This window comes from Stomoxys calcitrans, chromosome 5 (assembly GCF_963082655.1).
Source record: "Stomoxys calcitrans chromosome 5, idStoCalc2.1, whole genome shotgun sequence".
NCBI lineage: Eukaryota > Metazoa > Arthropoda > Insecta > Diptera > Muscidae > Stomoxys > Stomoxys calcitrans.
Window position 1 is genome coordinate 160587061 of NC_081556.1, and position 15146 is coordinate 160602206.

General features: G+C 36.8%; 2 protein-coding genes across 2 annotated transcripts; both read right to left on the reverse strand.

Moving 5' to 3' along the window:
- Window positions 1–7043: 7043 nt before the first annotated feature.
- LOC106090143 (UBX domain-containing protein 6) lies at window positions 7044–8845 on the reverse strand. Its single transcript, XM_013256237.2, has 5 exons — window positions 8324–8845; window positions 8175–8269; window positions 7674–8097; window positions 7459–7607; window positions 7044–7233 (listed from the first exon to the last, which is right to left on the reverse strand). The coding sequence occupies exons 1-5, from the start codon at window positions 8843–8845 to the stop codon at window positions 7131–7133; spliced, it is 1293 nt and encodes a 430-aa protein (XP_013111691.2). The 3' UTR covers window positions 7044–7130.
- LOC106090144 (uncharacterized) lies at window positions 8840–9613 on the reverse strand. Its single transcript, XM_013256238.2, has 2 exons — window positions 9206–9613; window positions 8840–8930 (listed from the first exon to the last, which is right to left on the reverse strand). The coding sequence occupies exons 1-2, from the start codon at window positions 9465–9467 to the stop codon at window positions 8851–8853; spliced, it is 342 nt and encodes a 113-aa protein (XP_013111692.1). The 5' UTR covers window positions 9468–9613; the 3' UTR covers window positions 8840–8850.
- Window positions 9614–15146: the final 5533 nt, after the last annotated feature.

The window sequence follows — 15146 nt, forward strand, 5'->3', positions numbered from 1 at the left end:
TGCGACTGAATGTGATCAATTATTTGGAAGTGCTGAGTCAAGCAACGCTAATGGAAATGTGGCTAGCACCGTTACCAATGGATCCCGTGCGTACTAGCCTTTTATTTTTATTATTTTGTATTTTTTTTTTTTTTTGTATTAGCAATTAATTTTTCATTGAGCCCTTATAGCGTCATTAGTTATGAATACTTGCAACTTAGGTAATATTACGTGCGATAATTCGTTTTTTCGCTCCTCATTGTGTGCTTATAGTGATAATTTAAGTGTAGAGCATTTTAATTGCCGCAGTTTTAACCTCTCTGGGAGGTCATCTAAAATTAACGAAATAAGAAATGTTGTTGTTGATAGTTTGTTAAGTGTAGTAGGTGTTTCCGAAACTTGGCTAAAACCAAGTATACCGTCGAGTCGATTTGAAATTTTGGGATATTCTTGTTGCAGAAATGATCGTCCATGTGTGAGAGGTGGGGGTGTTGCTTTGTTTGTCTCTAGGTCTATAAGGTACAAAGTTATTTATAGTGGTAGTCAATATGGGATTGTTGAATGTTTGTTTGTAGAGCTTTTACTTGGTTCTAGAAATGTTCTTGTTGGTGTTGTATATCTCCCGCGGGGAAATTTTCGGGCATTTGAAAGTGAAGTTGCTGATGTTTTGGTGAGATACTCTGACTTCATAATTTTGGGAGATTTCAATAATAATCTTTTTGATCTGTCGTCTTCTTATAGTGTGCGCGAAAGTTGTAAGCGGCTTAATGTTTCAATTGTATACAACTCTATACCTACTCATTTTAGTGCTGTACATAATTCTACTTCTTTACTCGACTTTGTTCTTGTAAGTGATCGTAATTGTGTCTGTGTTTCTAACCAGGTTGTTTGTCCCAGTATATCGGATCATGCGTTTATTTTCGTGTCCCTTAACGTTTCAGTCCTTAATGTTTTGCAGTTCTTTGAATATGTTGATTATAATGCTTTGAGTTGTGATGATTTGCAGGAAATTGTTTCGTCTACTGATTTTTCCGCTTTGTATTCCACTAGTGACGTTGATTTTCAATGTAGTAGTTTTAGTAGCTGTCTTGGGTCTATCCATAATGCGTTTCCTATAAAAAAAAGGGTGATAAGGGCTAGGAGTGAGGATTGGTTTAGCAATCCCCTCATTTCATATCATCTATCGCTTCGAGATTTGGCTTTTAAATCTTTCTTGGAGAATAGATCCAATGTTAAGTGGCGAATTTATTGTAGAGCCAGGAATAAAGCCAAATCTGTTATAAGAAAGGTTAGAAGGGAAGCGAATGTACTGCAGTTTGAGGGCAATAAAAGCACAAAGCAGTTATGGTCGTTGTTAAAATCCAATGGACTTGGCAGTTGCAAGTCGTATGATTGTGATTTGAATGTGGAGTATTTGAATACGACCTTTAATAAAAACCAATTTGCCTCCAAAAGTAGTTCTCTCGGGGAGTATGACTATAGTGGTTTTGCTTTTCAACGAGTGGAGTTGTGGGAGTTGGATAAGGCTTTTTCTGCCATTAAGTCCAATGCAGCAGGTGTAGATGGTTTCTCATTAAAATTTCTTAAGAAAGTCTATCCTCTTGTATCTTGTCATCTGTTACATCTTGTAAATTCTATTTTGTTAACTTCTTCTTTTCCGTCCGATTGGAAATTAGCCAAAATTGTGCCCGTTGGGAAAAAACAGTCTTGTCACACTCTGAAGGAGTTCCGTCCGATTTCTATTTTACCTATTTGTTCTAAGATTGTCAAGCATGTTATTAAATGTCAAATGTCTGGCTATTTGGAAAGTAATTGTTTTATTTGTGATGCCCAGTGTGGATTTAGGCGAGGTAGAAGTACAGCCTCATTGTTATTGGGTTTGACAGATTCTATCCGGTCAAACATGGGTGGATCACGATTTTGCGTGCTATTGTCTTTAGATTTGGAAAAGGCATTTGACAGAGTGGATTATGGCCTTCTTAGTAAATTAAAGTCCGTTTATAAGTTTTCGACCAGTGCATGTACATTGTTATGCTCGTATCTTACAGATAGGAGCCAGTTTGTTTGTGTTGATGGTAAATGTAGTAGTGTTCTTTCTGTAAGAAGCGGTGTTCCTCAGGGTTCAGTATTAGGTCCACTTCTTTTTGTGTTATTTGTCAATGATGTTTTTTCTCGTCTGGATTGTTGGTGCACTCCATTTGCATATGCTGATGACATCCAATTGCTTTTTAATGGTGATAACCGATTTTTGAATGTTTTTCAGACGAAAATTAATTTTGCGATGGAGTCGTTACGTGAGTGGATGGCGGAGAATAGGTTCAGTGTTAACGCTTCTAAAACTAAAGCCCTTTTTTTATCTTCTGGCTGTCACAATCATGTTAGTGTTAGATATAATAATGTAGATATTGAATTTGTGCAAAGCATTGATTGTCTTGGTGTTCAGCTGGATGACAGGCTTCGGTTTGATCGGCACGTTAGTTCCGTGGTGTCTAAGGTTAACTTTTCTTTAAGAAGCCTGTATACCACGAGTTTATATTTACCGCTCTTTGTGAGGGAGCGTTTGGCGCATGCATTAGTTTTGCCGGCCATTTTATATTGTCTGGAGGTGTACTCCAGTGCGTCGCAAGGGAGCATGCATCGTATTCAGGTCGCTTTTAACAATATGATTCGTTTTGTTTACGGTGTAGGTCGACGTGTTCATATAACTCCCTATGTGTGTCGTTTTCTCGGTTGTGATTTCCCGTCGTATGTTAATTATCGTTTGCTTTTGTTTCTTTTTAAGTTTTTGAAATGTTGGTCTCCAATTTTTCTTGTTAATGAATTTAATTTTTGTCATTCTACCAGAACTAATCAGTTGGTTCTTCCGAGAGAGTAGATAACTTTTTGAGTAGTACTTTTTTTGTAAGGGTTGCACGTTTGTACAACTCCTTGCCTACGGATTTAAAGAATTTCAGTTTGTCAACAAGATCTTTATCAAATCGTCTTCGTCTACACTTTCAGCGCTTTTAATTTTTGTGTCAAATTGTCAACAACTTTAACGGAATGTTTTTATCGTGCGTATTATTAGTAATTTATTTATTTTTTGATTTTAGTATTACTTATTTTTTTCCATTTTGTTTAATTTTTTTTTTTGTTAAGTGATCTTTTTTAATTATTTTTTTTTTTCAAACTCTTTTGTTTATAATTCTTGATAATTTGTTTTCAAAGCCAAAATTATTATTGTGATTTTTTTTTTTGTATATTTTGGTTTAAGTATTACTTTTTTTATTATGCTTTAATCAATTTTTTAATTTATTACGTTGATCTTTTTTGAGTAGGATTTTTTTTAATCAGTTGCTGCTTATAATTTTTAGTAATTTGTTTTTTATTTTTTATTTAGTTTTATCTAGATTCAGAAAGTGTTAAATAGGTTAAAATTTTTTTCCATTTTCTAAGTTTTTGAGTTTTTTATTTTTAATTGAGTAGTTTTTTAACTTATGTTAGAAAAAGTACGTCTTATGCATAGTGTGATTATTTATAGGCCTGATGGCTTCGCATTGCATGAAATGAAATAAATAAATAAATAAAATCCTAGCTCTGTGGGAATTGAGGCGGCTGCATCTGCCGGAACGTAATTGAGTCAGAACCACTCTGGGTTGCCGGGGGAGGTCGATTTCTTGGGGTGCAATGGGTGGCGGTCGTTCTGTAAGGACTACATTCACCCGGTAGCCAATTAACGCGTCTGCTACCGTGTCTGCATGAATGTTGTTCAGACCCGCTTGATATGCCGCTTGATCTAGAGGTTCTCTCTTGTAGCGCTGGACCTTACGCTCTAGATCGTGTAGATCTACCTTAAGGCTTCTGGGCGGTGGGTATCTATCCACAAGATGATGATTTGAATGATTTCTGCGATAACAGCCCAAAAGGTATTGCTTAGACAGCATGTAATTATGTCTTCGCACTGGTAGGATCTTTGTCTCCTGATGGAGGTGGTCCACATGAGAACTGAGGAGACAGCCCGTCGCAGTTCGGAGGGCGGCATTCTGACAGATCTGAATATTATTCCACTGCGTGTCACAAAGTTGACGTGACCACACTGGCGCTGCATAACTTACCACAGACCGGCCAATTGCTTTGTACGTGGTCAACAAGGTTTCTTTGTCTGCACCCCAAGCGCCGCCAGCGAGTGACTTGAGGACCTTGTTTCTACTTTTGACTTTATTGCAGATTGCTGTGGCATGTGGGGAGAAAGTGTAGGAGCTGTCAAATGTGACGCCAAGTATTTTGGGACAATTGATGGTCGGAATCATTCCGACTCAGTATTCACCTCACGCGTATTTGTAGTGAACAGTGTGGCTGAAGATTTGGTGGCGGAAATCTTCAGATTTCTTGCAGCGAAATATGAGGCAAGCTCGTTGAGGTAGACGTTCAACCTATCGCAGATGTCATCAATGAGTGGGGGGCCTGATGCCATGATCGTACAATCGTCCGCATAAGATACGATCTCTATGCCGTCTGGAGGAGGTGGGATGGAGGATAGGTAGAGGTTAAACAGAGCCGGAGATATAACTCCCTGTTTCACTCTACGGTGTTTTGACTTCTTATCCCTTAATTTCACAAATGACTAGCGACCACAAAGATAATTCGCGACCCAACGTTTCAGGCCTGGCTGGAGGGACGTGTTGGCGATGTCCTCAAATAATTTGGCATGGCTGACCGTGTCGAATGCCTTCGATAGGTCCAAAGCCACGAGGACCGTCCTATCACATGGCCTGGGTTGATTGAAGCCACGGCAAATGTGTGTGGTGATGGCATGCAAAGCTGTTGTTGTGCTGTGCAGTCTCCGGAATCCGTGTTGATGCTCGGCGAATGGAAATTCTCCTACGAGGCTCGGGAGGAGTAATGCCTCTAGCGTCTTAGCCACTGGTGAGAGAAGGGAGATCGGTCTGTACGACTCCCCCAAACTCGGGTCTTTACCAGGCTTCAGTAGCGGGATCACTCTGCCCATTTTCCAGACATCGGGAACTATAAGAGTGTTCAATGACAGGTTAAGGACAGTGGTAAGGTACTCAACTCCAGGTAAATCCAGATTCTTCAGCATCAATGTAGAGATTCCGTCGGGGCCCAAGATTTGGCGCCACGGATGACATTCGTAACTTCGCCCACGGTAAATTGTGAACGCTGTTCATCGGCTCGGAGACCACGAATATGGCGAATGGCTCTCCTCCTTGCCCTGTCTCTCTCGGGATGCACAATAAATTGACGGTTGAACAACCTGGCGCATCTCTTCGGATCAGTCACGGTTATCTCGCCAAAAGTGACTGAGGTCCTGTAGTCCCGTCTACCGGGGTTCGAAAGAGACTTAACAGTGGCCCACAGTTTGCCTGCACCGGTGCCTAAGTTACATTGCTCCAAGTGTTCCAGCCACAAATTCCGCTTATGTTCGTTGACTACCCTGTTTATTTCCAGATTCAGCTCGCTGATTCTGGGGTTAGCGGGGTCCATAGCACGAATCCCATCACGCTCGTCTGCGAGTACCACTGCTTGCGCCGGGAAATTGGGTCGCACTTGCGGTATTCGACCGGCTGGTATAAAGCGAGCGGCTGCTGCGTTGATGATGTCTCGGAATTTCCTCTCGGCCACAAGCACATCAGAGGGGGGTGGCAGTTCATTGCAGCGGCGATTGGTATACTCTCTGAAGCCAGTCCAATTGGCCTTCTTGTAATTGATGAACGTCCGGCGCTCAGAGGTTATGAAGTCGGGTGGTCGGTCGATGGTGAGGATTATGGGGAGCTGGTCTGACCCCAAAGAGATGACGGCTTGCCAGGATACGTCACTCAGGAGATCAGGGGATGCAATTGAGACGTCTGGCGAGCTGCTGCACCTCCTCGTAATCCTAGTGGGGGCATCCTCGTTCACCGTGCAAAACGTGGAGCTATCTACATATCTGCTCTGCCAAAGCTATGCCACGCTGGTCGTTACCTAGGGGAGAATGCCATGACGAGTGATGTGCATTAAAATCCCCCAGAACCAGACGACCATGGCCAGATAGCAACCCACTTATGTCGGGGTTGTAGGCCTGGCCATTAATCGGGACACAGCTACCAACCGGCGGTATATACACGTTGTATATCTCTATCTCGGCAGTACCAGACCTGACTGCTACCCCCATACATTCCATGTATGGGTCACTAGCGTCAAGCGCAGGCGAGATAAGTCTATACTGCACGGAATGGTGTATAACGAAGGCCAATCCCCCACCTCCATTCCTTGAGCGATCCTTACGTAGCACATTGTAGCCGTGACAACTGTGCAAGCTGCAGGTGTTAGTCAGCTTTGTCTCCTGGATCGCTGCGACCGATATGCTCTTCCGACTCATAAAATCTACAATCTCATCAATCTTGCCACGCAGTCCATTGCATTTTAACTGCAAGAACGATACACTTCCCGGCACTGGCCTGGCAATAGTAGGGCTAGGATGCTGTCGTTGCATAAATTGCCGTACGGGAGAGGTCGGGGGGTCACATAGTCCGACGACGGCGACGCTTGTGACCCACTGCTGGCACAGCACCTAGCGACATAGCAACACCAGAGTACAGTCAATCCAACACTGTGCCTCTGGCAGCAGTGCCTCGCACTCGACCTCAAGTGTAGGTATCCGATAGGAAACCTCTTCTATTCCATCCAGATTTACTATCGTCGCCTCGATTATACCACGATGGTATGACCTGCTCTTAACCTCTATCCATTCTCCCACCTCCTTAAGTCTCATAGGCGCAGTGGCTGCCTCACCCTTAATCTGTATATCTATGGGTCGGATTTCTAGAATAGTCTCCATGCCCCTGTGATGTGCCTTGTGCCATTTAGTCCCTTATATTTATGTCGTGGAACCCAAAATTTATCCACCTATTCCTTAGCATATGGTTTATCTAGTCTCAAAGGACCCGGTCCACAAGGTACTGGTCTAAGGATTGGATCAATATGTCGGTTCGCACAATTTTAACACCCCCCTCGACGTCAATGCATGCTTATAAATACCGTAAATAAATATTCACAAACATAGGCTTTAAATAAATATTCACAAGTTTATACTTAGTATTTTTATATTGTGTATCATAAAAAACAATGAAATATATATGAAGAAAGCACAACTAAAGACTAGGAGCCTACATTTACATATTTTGGACCAACAGCAAAAGATCTTCTTTCAAATAATTGCAATCTTGTGAATTTAACTCTGGCACCGTAAAAAGGAGTAAAACATTTGGTATGAGCCTGTAGTAGAAAAATGTGTATTAACAGTGACAGGTATTTTCTCTCGAGTACATTATGGCTTTTACTTTTACTTTCCCTTAAAAACAAATTGTTATTATTAATACTTCTTTGGTTTTATTTTAGAAAACCTATGATGAAAATTTATGATCTTGCGTGACACTAACAAGTTGCTCCAAGGGGTGGAAAGCAAAGTAAAACCTAGTACACACCAATTCTTATACATACCTTAGATCAAATAAACTCTTGTCCAAATCTTCCTCCGCGAATTTTCCTTCACTGGACGCTACTAAATTAAATTCCATCGATTCGTTGCTAAGACAAGACTGGACAAATTCGAAAACATCGGAAAGTTTTTCATAGACGTTAAAAGTACCCTGCAAGAAAAAGAAAGGTATATTAGTATTAAAAAATAATTGATTGTTCAACGGCGGTATGCGTACTTGGAGGTAAAGCCCATTTGGAAATTTAACTCTCACTAATGCGTATTTATACATCCTTAGAGTTCGATGCTCCTCCCTTTCTCGCATTGCTTTCGTCTTCAATATCTGGGTGTTTTCTATAGCTTCTGTTCGTAGTTGCTGTTCACGTTTAATTTCTTCAGGTGAAATACGATAGAAGTCATTTGGCAAAGATACATTCTTAACTTGTGAAGGCAATAACACTTTCAAATTTCTGTCCAATTCTAGGTGAATTTGCTCGGCATTCTTTAATGCTTCTAATAATGACGCCAATTCATAATCTTGCTCAATATTGTCCTTTGACCAAATAAGAAATGGTTCATTATCTAATACTATTTCACGAAAACCACAAGCATTAAGAAAATCAATTGCACCATCGACGTAGCGTACTTTTTCCGAAAATATTCTATAAAATGTACATTGATTACATATGTATGTATATCCATTGGCAATATATGTATATTCAAAATGTTGAAAATTTACCGATTTGACATCCTTATCGAACAGTATTTTTCTTCATTGGGATGATTAATAATGTTTTCAAGATACTTGGTTAAAGTCAAAACACAATCATCGGCCTAAAATTAGATGTGTGAATAATTATCTATTCAAATAATTGCATAAAATCTCACCTTATCCTTTGTATTGCAATTAAGGATTATCAAACATGAGGTTAACGCCTTTTCTTCACTCGTAGATAATTGTTGGTATAAGAATTCCTTGATTTTAATTTTCCAGTCTTTCTTCGGCAAAACTTCATCGCTTACAAGTGGGCAACGGTAAAATACGCCATCGCACATCATTTCAGATTTAGATTCGCTTTCGCATTTTGCCTCTCCTTTTTTTGTGGCAGCTTCGGCCTCTAGTTCTCTCTTGGCCTGAGCCTTTATTGCAGCTAAAGAGGTGTTAAGCACTTTTGGGTCCTTCTTTTGAACTCGTAATAAAGCTGCATCTGCGGCAGATCGGGCTTCATTACTTAACTCCTTCCTTTTTGGGGGAACATATTTTTCAGAGCTTCTTTCCTTTTTCTGTGAAGATGAAGCAGCGTCAGATGAATTTAACGAATGGCCATGGCCCAAACTACTTTCTCCCAGTTTGAACTTAAAAGCCGCCTCTTCTTTCTTTTTTTTAAAAAACTGTTTAATTTTTGACATTTTAATTAAATCCTCGGCGAATGCTCTTTTGGTAACTTTAGTTTATCCACTGAAGACTTAAGCTCTTCGATTTCTTTCAGAGTACCTAAAACGGATGAGTGAAATTTTGCTATAAATATCAAGATATATTACTTGTAGAAAAAAATTATAGCAAACGAAGTTTCAAAAGATGTAAAAGTCACAGGGGTCATTAAACTGCGTTTTCTTTCCATTTACCAAAATATGGTAAACTATTTCATAAATATACCCAAAACTACGAATACATTTTTTGCTAAAAAACAAAAGTAAAAAATTAGGAAGCGCGAGGAAATACAATAGATTGAAGTTTTTTTTTTATTTACTAATTTCTCGAATACTCACTTGGTCGTACAAATTTCTCTGTAATTACTATTCCGTATACCTTCCAGGAATAGCCTATTAATACGATTGTAAATAGCAAAAGCACCAGCAATACGTTCAGAAGAGTGCTCTGGAGCGGTGAAAAGTCAATTGACTTGACAAATATAGAGTCGGCAAAGAATTGTTTAATCACTTTGAGGGAAATTTGCATAAATTGTTCCAAATGTAATGCAAACAATTGAATGGCACTATTTGTTTGCTCCCGCAATGTATCACTACTCATTTCTCATTAAAATTTATACGTTCTTCACTTATTATTTGCAAATTTTTCAAAACGATGAACTATAAGTAAGAATTAAATTTTTATTTAATTAATTTTATTAATTTTCTTCCCATGAAAATACGTCTCGCTTATCATGAATAATAGGACTATTCGCTTACTTTTTCAGTAACAATTTGCAAGAGAGTAAAGCCTAGTATTGACTTTGACTTTTTACACGAACAACTGTCAAAACTATAAAAAATGGTCACGAAGATAATGCAAACACATTCCGTACAAGTGGTACCATGACATAATTACCAGGTAGTGCACCGTTAACAGCTGCGTTCAATTTTTTCTCGCCTAGTGCACTGTCAACGAGTTTTGGTTGTGTGTGTATTATAGTTAAGACATACATACACATACAAGCAACGAAAAATGGCGCGATCTAGTAACATATACATATAACAATAACTCAAAATCACAAAATCTGTAAATAAATATATCTCGAGTGCTACAGAGTTCTATGAGCAAAATAGTAGCGACATGTCGCTGCATCAGGAAAATTTCGTACAATTTTAATTGCAAATGTAATTAATTGCAAGATATATTCATTTGCAGGCAGTGGCAGTTACCCAAAATATTGAGTTAACTATCTGTTAAAATCAGTGATTAGTGCAACTCTGATTTATTATATGTTACAAGTTCGCGCCATTTTTTAATATACACACGCAGCCAAAACCCGTTTTTGTTTTCACAAAAACAGCTGATATAAACAGCTTTCTCGCAACTTAAACCCCGTTTACATCGCTCATTAAATCCGGATTTAAGGCTCTCGTCAGCTGATTTTATAAAGGGAAAACAGATGATCGAGCCATTAAATCCGGATTTAAAGAGCAGTGTTAACGAGGTTAACACTGCTCTTCTTAAGGGCACTCATTCTGTTGTGCCCTTAAGAACAGCCTTTAGTCTCTTTTACTATTTATAAGTGTGTTCGCGTACTCAAAAATTGAGAGCTTGCATATATCGGGAGGTTTTTTTCCCAGCAGAAATTTGCAGCATTGAGCAGCTGTATTATCCAGTAATAATTTGTGCAAATTTTTGCGTTTACGGACCCACTTAATGCAACGCAATATTAATGAGGACCATGGTTTAATTAAGAAGGTTGGCGCACTTACCCAGCTGATGGAATTGTCCAAATGCTTGGTTTGGATTTTAAAATTTTTTTCACATTTTGTTTTTTTTCACATTTCAATTGTTTTAATTTATAATTTACACTTTTTTATCATAAATCTTTTGATCTTCTGGCTTATACACATGAAAGAAGTAATAATTTGTGCAAAGAAGTAATAATTTGTGCAAATAATGAGGACCATGGCTTAATTAAAAAGGTTGGCGCACTTACCCAGCTGATGGAGTTGTCTAAATGCTTGGTTGGATTTTAGCATTTTTTCACATTTTGTTCCTTTTTTAACATTTCAATTATTTTAATTTATAATTTACACTTTTTTATCATAAATCTTTCGATCTTGTGGCTTCTACACATGATAATGCAAATAAAAACTAGAATGTCAATTAGGATGTGTACAGAAATTTGACAACATAGTGAGAATTTGCGCTACCATTACCACAGGGTTATCTAGTTGATTGGTTGTTATTGTGCAAGTGACCCAGCCTTGTTAATTCAATCATGATGATGACTTAACATTTGGTTATTTGACATTTCTTTGCAGAGTTGCATTTTTCAACTCAACGGTCCCCAGCACGCTCGTTCTGTTTTGGCCTATTGTGTGATACGAATAAAAGTAACACATGAAAATCACTTTTCAAAATATCACTGTTATTTCTTCGATTAGAGCGGTCTATTCCTTCTGACAAAAACATAAAGAAATCAGCTGTTTTTGTTTTCACAAAAACAGCTGATATAAACAGCTTTCTCGCAACTTAAACCCCGTTTACATCGCTCATTAAATCCGGATTTAAGGCTCTCGTCAGCTGATTTTATAAAGGGAAAACAGATGATAGAGCCATTAAATCCGGATTTAAAGAGCAGTGTTAACGAGGTTTTTAACAATTTGTAGCAACAAATCAGCTTTTGCCCACATTTTTTAGGTCATAGAAAAATAACATACTAGTGTGTTAACAAAAATTATGAATCGTATGTTAATTGGCAATTTTGACAAACACAATAAAATATGTTGTACATAAAAAGTGACCTGTCATAAGATAATAACATGTAGTGTGAAAAAGCCTTTAGTGACTTATCGTCCTGATAATTACATCTGTGTTTTGTTTACCGATTGATGCATAAAATAAAACTGTGTTTGCGTACTTAAGGCCGGTACTATATTCGTGTTCGTATCGTAATAACTTGACACCCATTGAGAGCAAAACCACAACCGCTGTGCAACAATTCATTTTCTTACGCAATCGCCAAACTTCTAATTTTAACTGAGTGTTTGCTAGTGTTATACAATGTTTCCACTTGGAGAAAAGCTAGATTTGCGACGAGATTTCGGAAATCTCGTGTTTTGCAACCAGGTTTCCCATACATTTTCAATCTCCTTCCAAATTCAAATGCAACAATGCGTTTAAATTGAATATCGGTTATTATTGGGATTTTTTGGCATCACTTATATATGCTAAACACAATAAATATGCTAATCGCAATAAAATCGCTGCCAAACTCATCACTGTTGACAAATAAAACATATATCTTACTGGAAACGGGCTTTGGAGATAATCTCAAATCAAGTGGATTTGAGCTCTTGTAAAAACATGGTTTTAGTGAATCCTGACATGTATTTACTCTGGGTGAAAAAAATAAAGTGTTTGTGGATGCAAAAATAACAAAGTATTTTTTAAAATTAAATAATCAAAAGAAAAATATCTCTTTTACAACAAGCAACTCAATCAATCTGTACGAAATAATAAGGTTTGTGAAAGAACACATTCTTTAGGTCTTTCAATTACAACAACAATATTTGGATAAAAGTGGAAGATGCTGCCAAAGGTTTTTGAAAAGTTGTTCTTATTTAACTTTTAATTAAATTAAATATTTAATATAAATATTTTTAATTAAATTAAAAATATACTTTTTAAATTGTTTTGTGTTTTATTATTTACTAATTACGAAGGGGTGGGTTTTGGTAGAAATAACAACAACATACATGAATTTCAGTACGACGCACACACTCACTCGCAACATTTTGAAAAAAGAAACTCAAAAAAATCAAATATGGTAACCTTGTAAAACCACCGAAAAAATGATTTTCGGAAATTATTCCACAAAAAAAAACTCCAAATGTTTCTCGCTCTCACACTCTCTTTTACTAAAAAACGAACGACTTTCCGTAAAAATTTGTGCATATTCTTGATTACGCCAGGAATAACCGGAAAATGTCAAACCACGCAATCAGCCGATATAAGATTTTTTAATTTTTGGCAGTATTTGACATTCAGGATTCACTAATAGAAGGTTAGGTCACAATTAAAGATGGTCTGATTTGTACAACAACCAGAATATGCGAGAAAGGAGTAAACAAAAAAGATAATGCAAACAAAAATCTGTCATCTTAATACCATCAAACCCGGCCGACTGTTCGCGTGAGACCACTATTTTAAATCCGCCTCGGGTCACTTGTCATTGAGGATGTAAATTTTTTCTCTTTTTTACATTCATTCTTTATTTAGGTTTTCTGCTATTTGATTACATTTTCAATCGGCGGATTTAACATTGTTAATGATGTTTATGGGGCCTATCCACTTTATGTTTCCGTAAGTGACCTAACCTTCAACCAGGTTTCACTAATAGAAGATGACCTAACCTTCTATTAGTGAATCCTGGTTGAAGGTTAGGTCACTTACGAAAACAAACACGCATGGCGAAACAATTAAATGTGGTCTCATTTGCACAACTTTGTGTGAAATTTGTGTGAGTGTGTGTATATGTTTGCGTACAACAAAGACACTTAAAAAAATTAAATGTAGTAACCTTGTCAAACCACCGAAAGAACAATTTAGGAAAATTTTCCCCAAAAAAGAACGTAGTACCAGCCTATATATGTAGGACAAAACGTAAGCAAAGAATGAATATAAAAAGAGAACAAGTTGACATCCTCAATGCAATGAACAATTTTAATAAAAGAATTTCTATAATTTACGGACTGCAAAAGACTTTTTGAGTAGTAAGGGTTGGTGTACTATTCTGCTTTCAGAATGGCCGCTGAAATTTTTAATTGTTTTGGGAGCGAAATTTGACAGCAATTAAAAGTTTCTTTACCTGCACTTATTTTTTTCTCTATTTTATACAGTTTTCTCAAATAAATAAAGAAAAGCAAACCACTGAAACTGTCACGAACCCTTTTTTAATCGAGGACGGAATGGCACGGTGTTCTCTGCTGCGGCTTAGCTCGCCGGATGGGGGAATTCTTTGTCCTCTGTGGGTTGACACTTTAAATTTATATGATGTGCCATATGATTACAACGGCCAAAAATAAGACTGAAATCAAAACAAAACGGAAACGGATATACAACGACATTGCCTTTGATCTTGGTCCAAATAGGTTCGAATCCTAAGGAACATGGTGTTGTTGTTCCTCACGGCTACCCACCCCGTATGACTTCTTAGTCATCCATGGTATTTTCTTAGCCGGTTACTTCACGAAAATACCCCTGAATTGTTTAAACCGCCATTTCAAATTTTACGACCGTTACATTTCCAGCCTGATATCAATAACTAACACATTTTGTTTTTCTTATTGAGCTACATAATAGGCAATAGATTTATTATAAACAAAAGGTAATTAGTTATAAATTTACATTTGTTTTAATTAATTAAATATTTTAATTAGGCTTAAGGAAATAGTTTACAAGTTATGTTCATTATAATATATATAAATTTATATAATTTTGGCTCTGGTAGATCTAGCAGTATGTTTATAAGTAGGTTTTTCTTTCTTTTTTTTTTTTTAATATATGCATATATTGATTGTTGTTTCTATTTATATTTTTTATGTGTATATTTACATAGTTATAATAGCATATTTAATTAATTAATTATAACCAAAAAAAAAAAAATAGTAATTATGATCTTTTTAATTTTTTTTTCTTTTTCTTTCTCTCCAACTTGCAACGAATTTTCAAATTTAAATATTAAATCAAATTTAATTACATTTCTTTCCTTTTCTACTATTCTATATTTCTATTTTTTTTTTATTTATATATATTAACATGCGCATATATTTATGAATATATATATGTATAATGTACATATATATAGTGCACACACAAACATACATACACACATACAAATATATAATAAATTATGTTTTTTTATTTATTTTTCTGTGCGTTAATTAATATATTTAGTCTTCTTCTAATTACTCTTTTTTTTTTAAATACTACAAGTTCAGTTTTTTTGTATATATATATATATATTTTTATATTTGTAAATTAATTCCGGAGCCAAATTTGGTAAAGAAATGGTATTAGTGTTGAATACCACTCCTGAAGCAAACTTGGTTTGAGTTCTATTTACTTTACTTATGTTTTCTCTTTTCCTTTCTTGGACTTTATTCCTTCAACTTTTTAAACTTAGTCTATTTAACTACAATCAATGTCTTGTACGAATTTTCTTCACATAGTTAGTTAAGTTATTTAGGACAACACACAGGGATAAGCGATATTAGCACATTCATATAA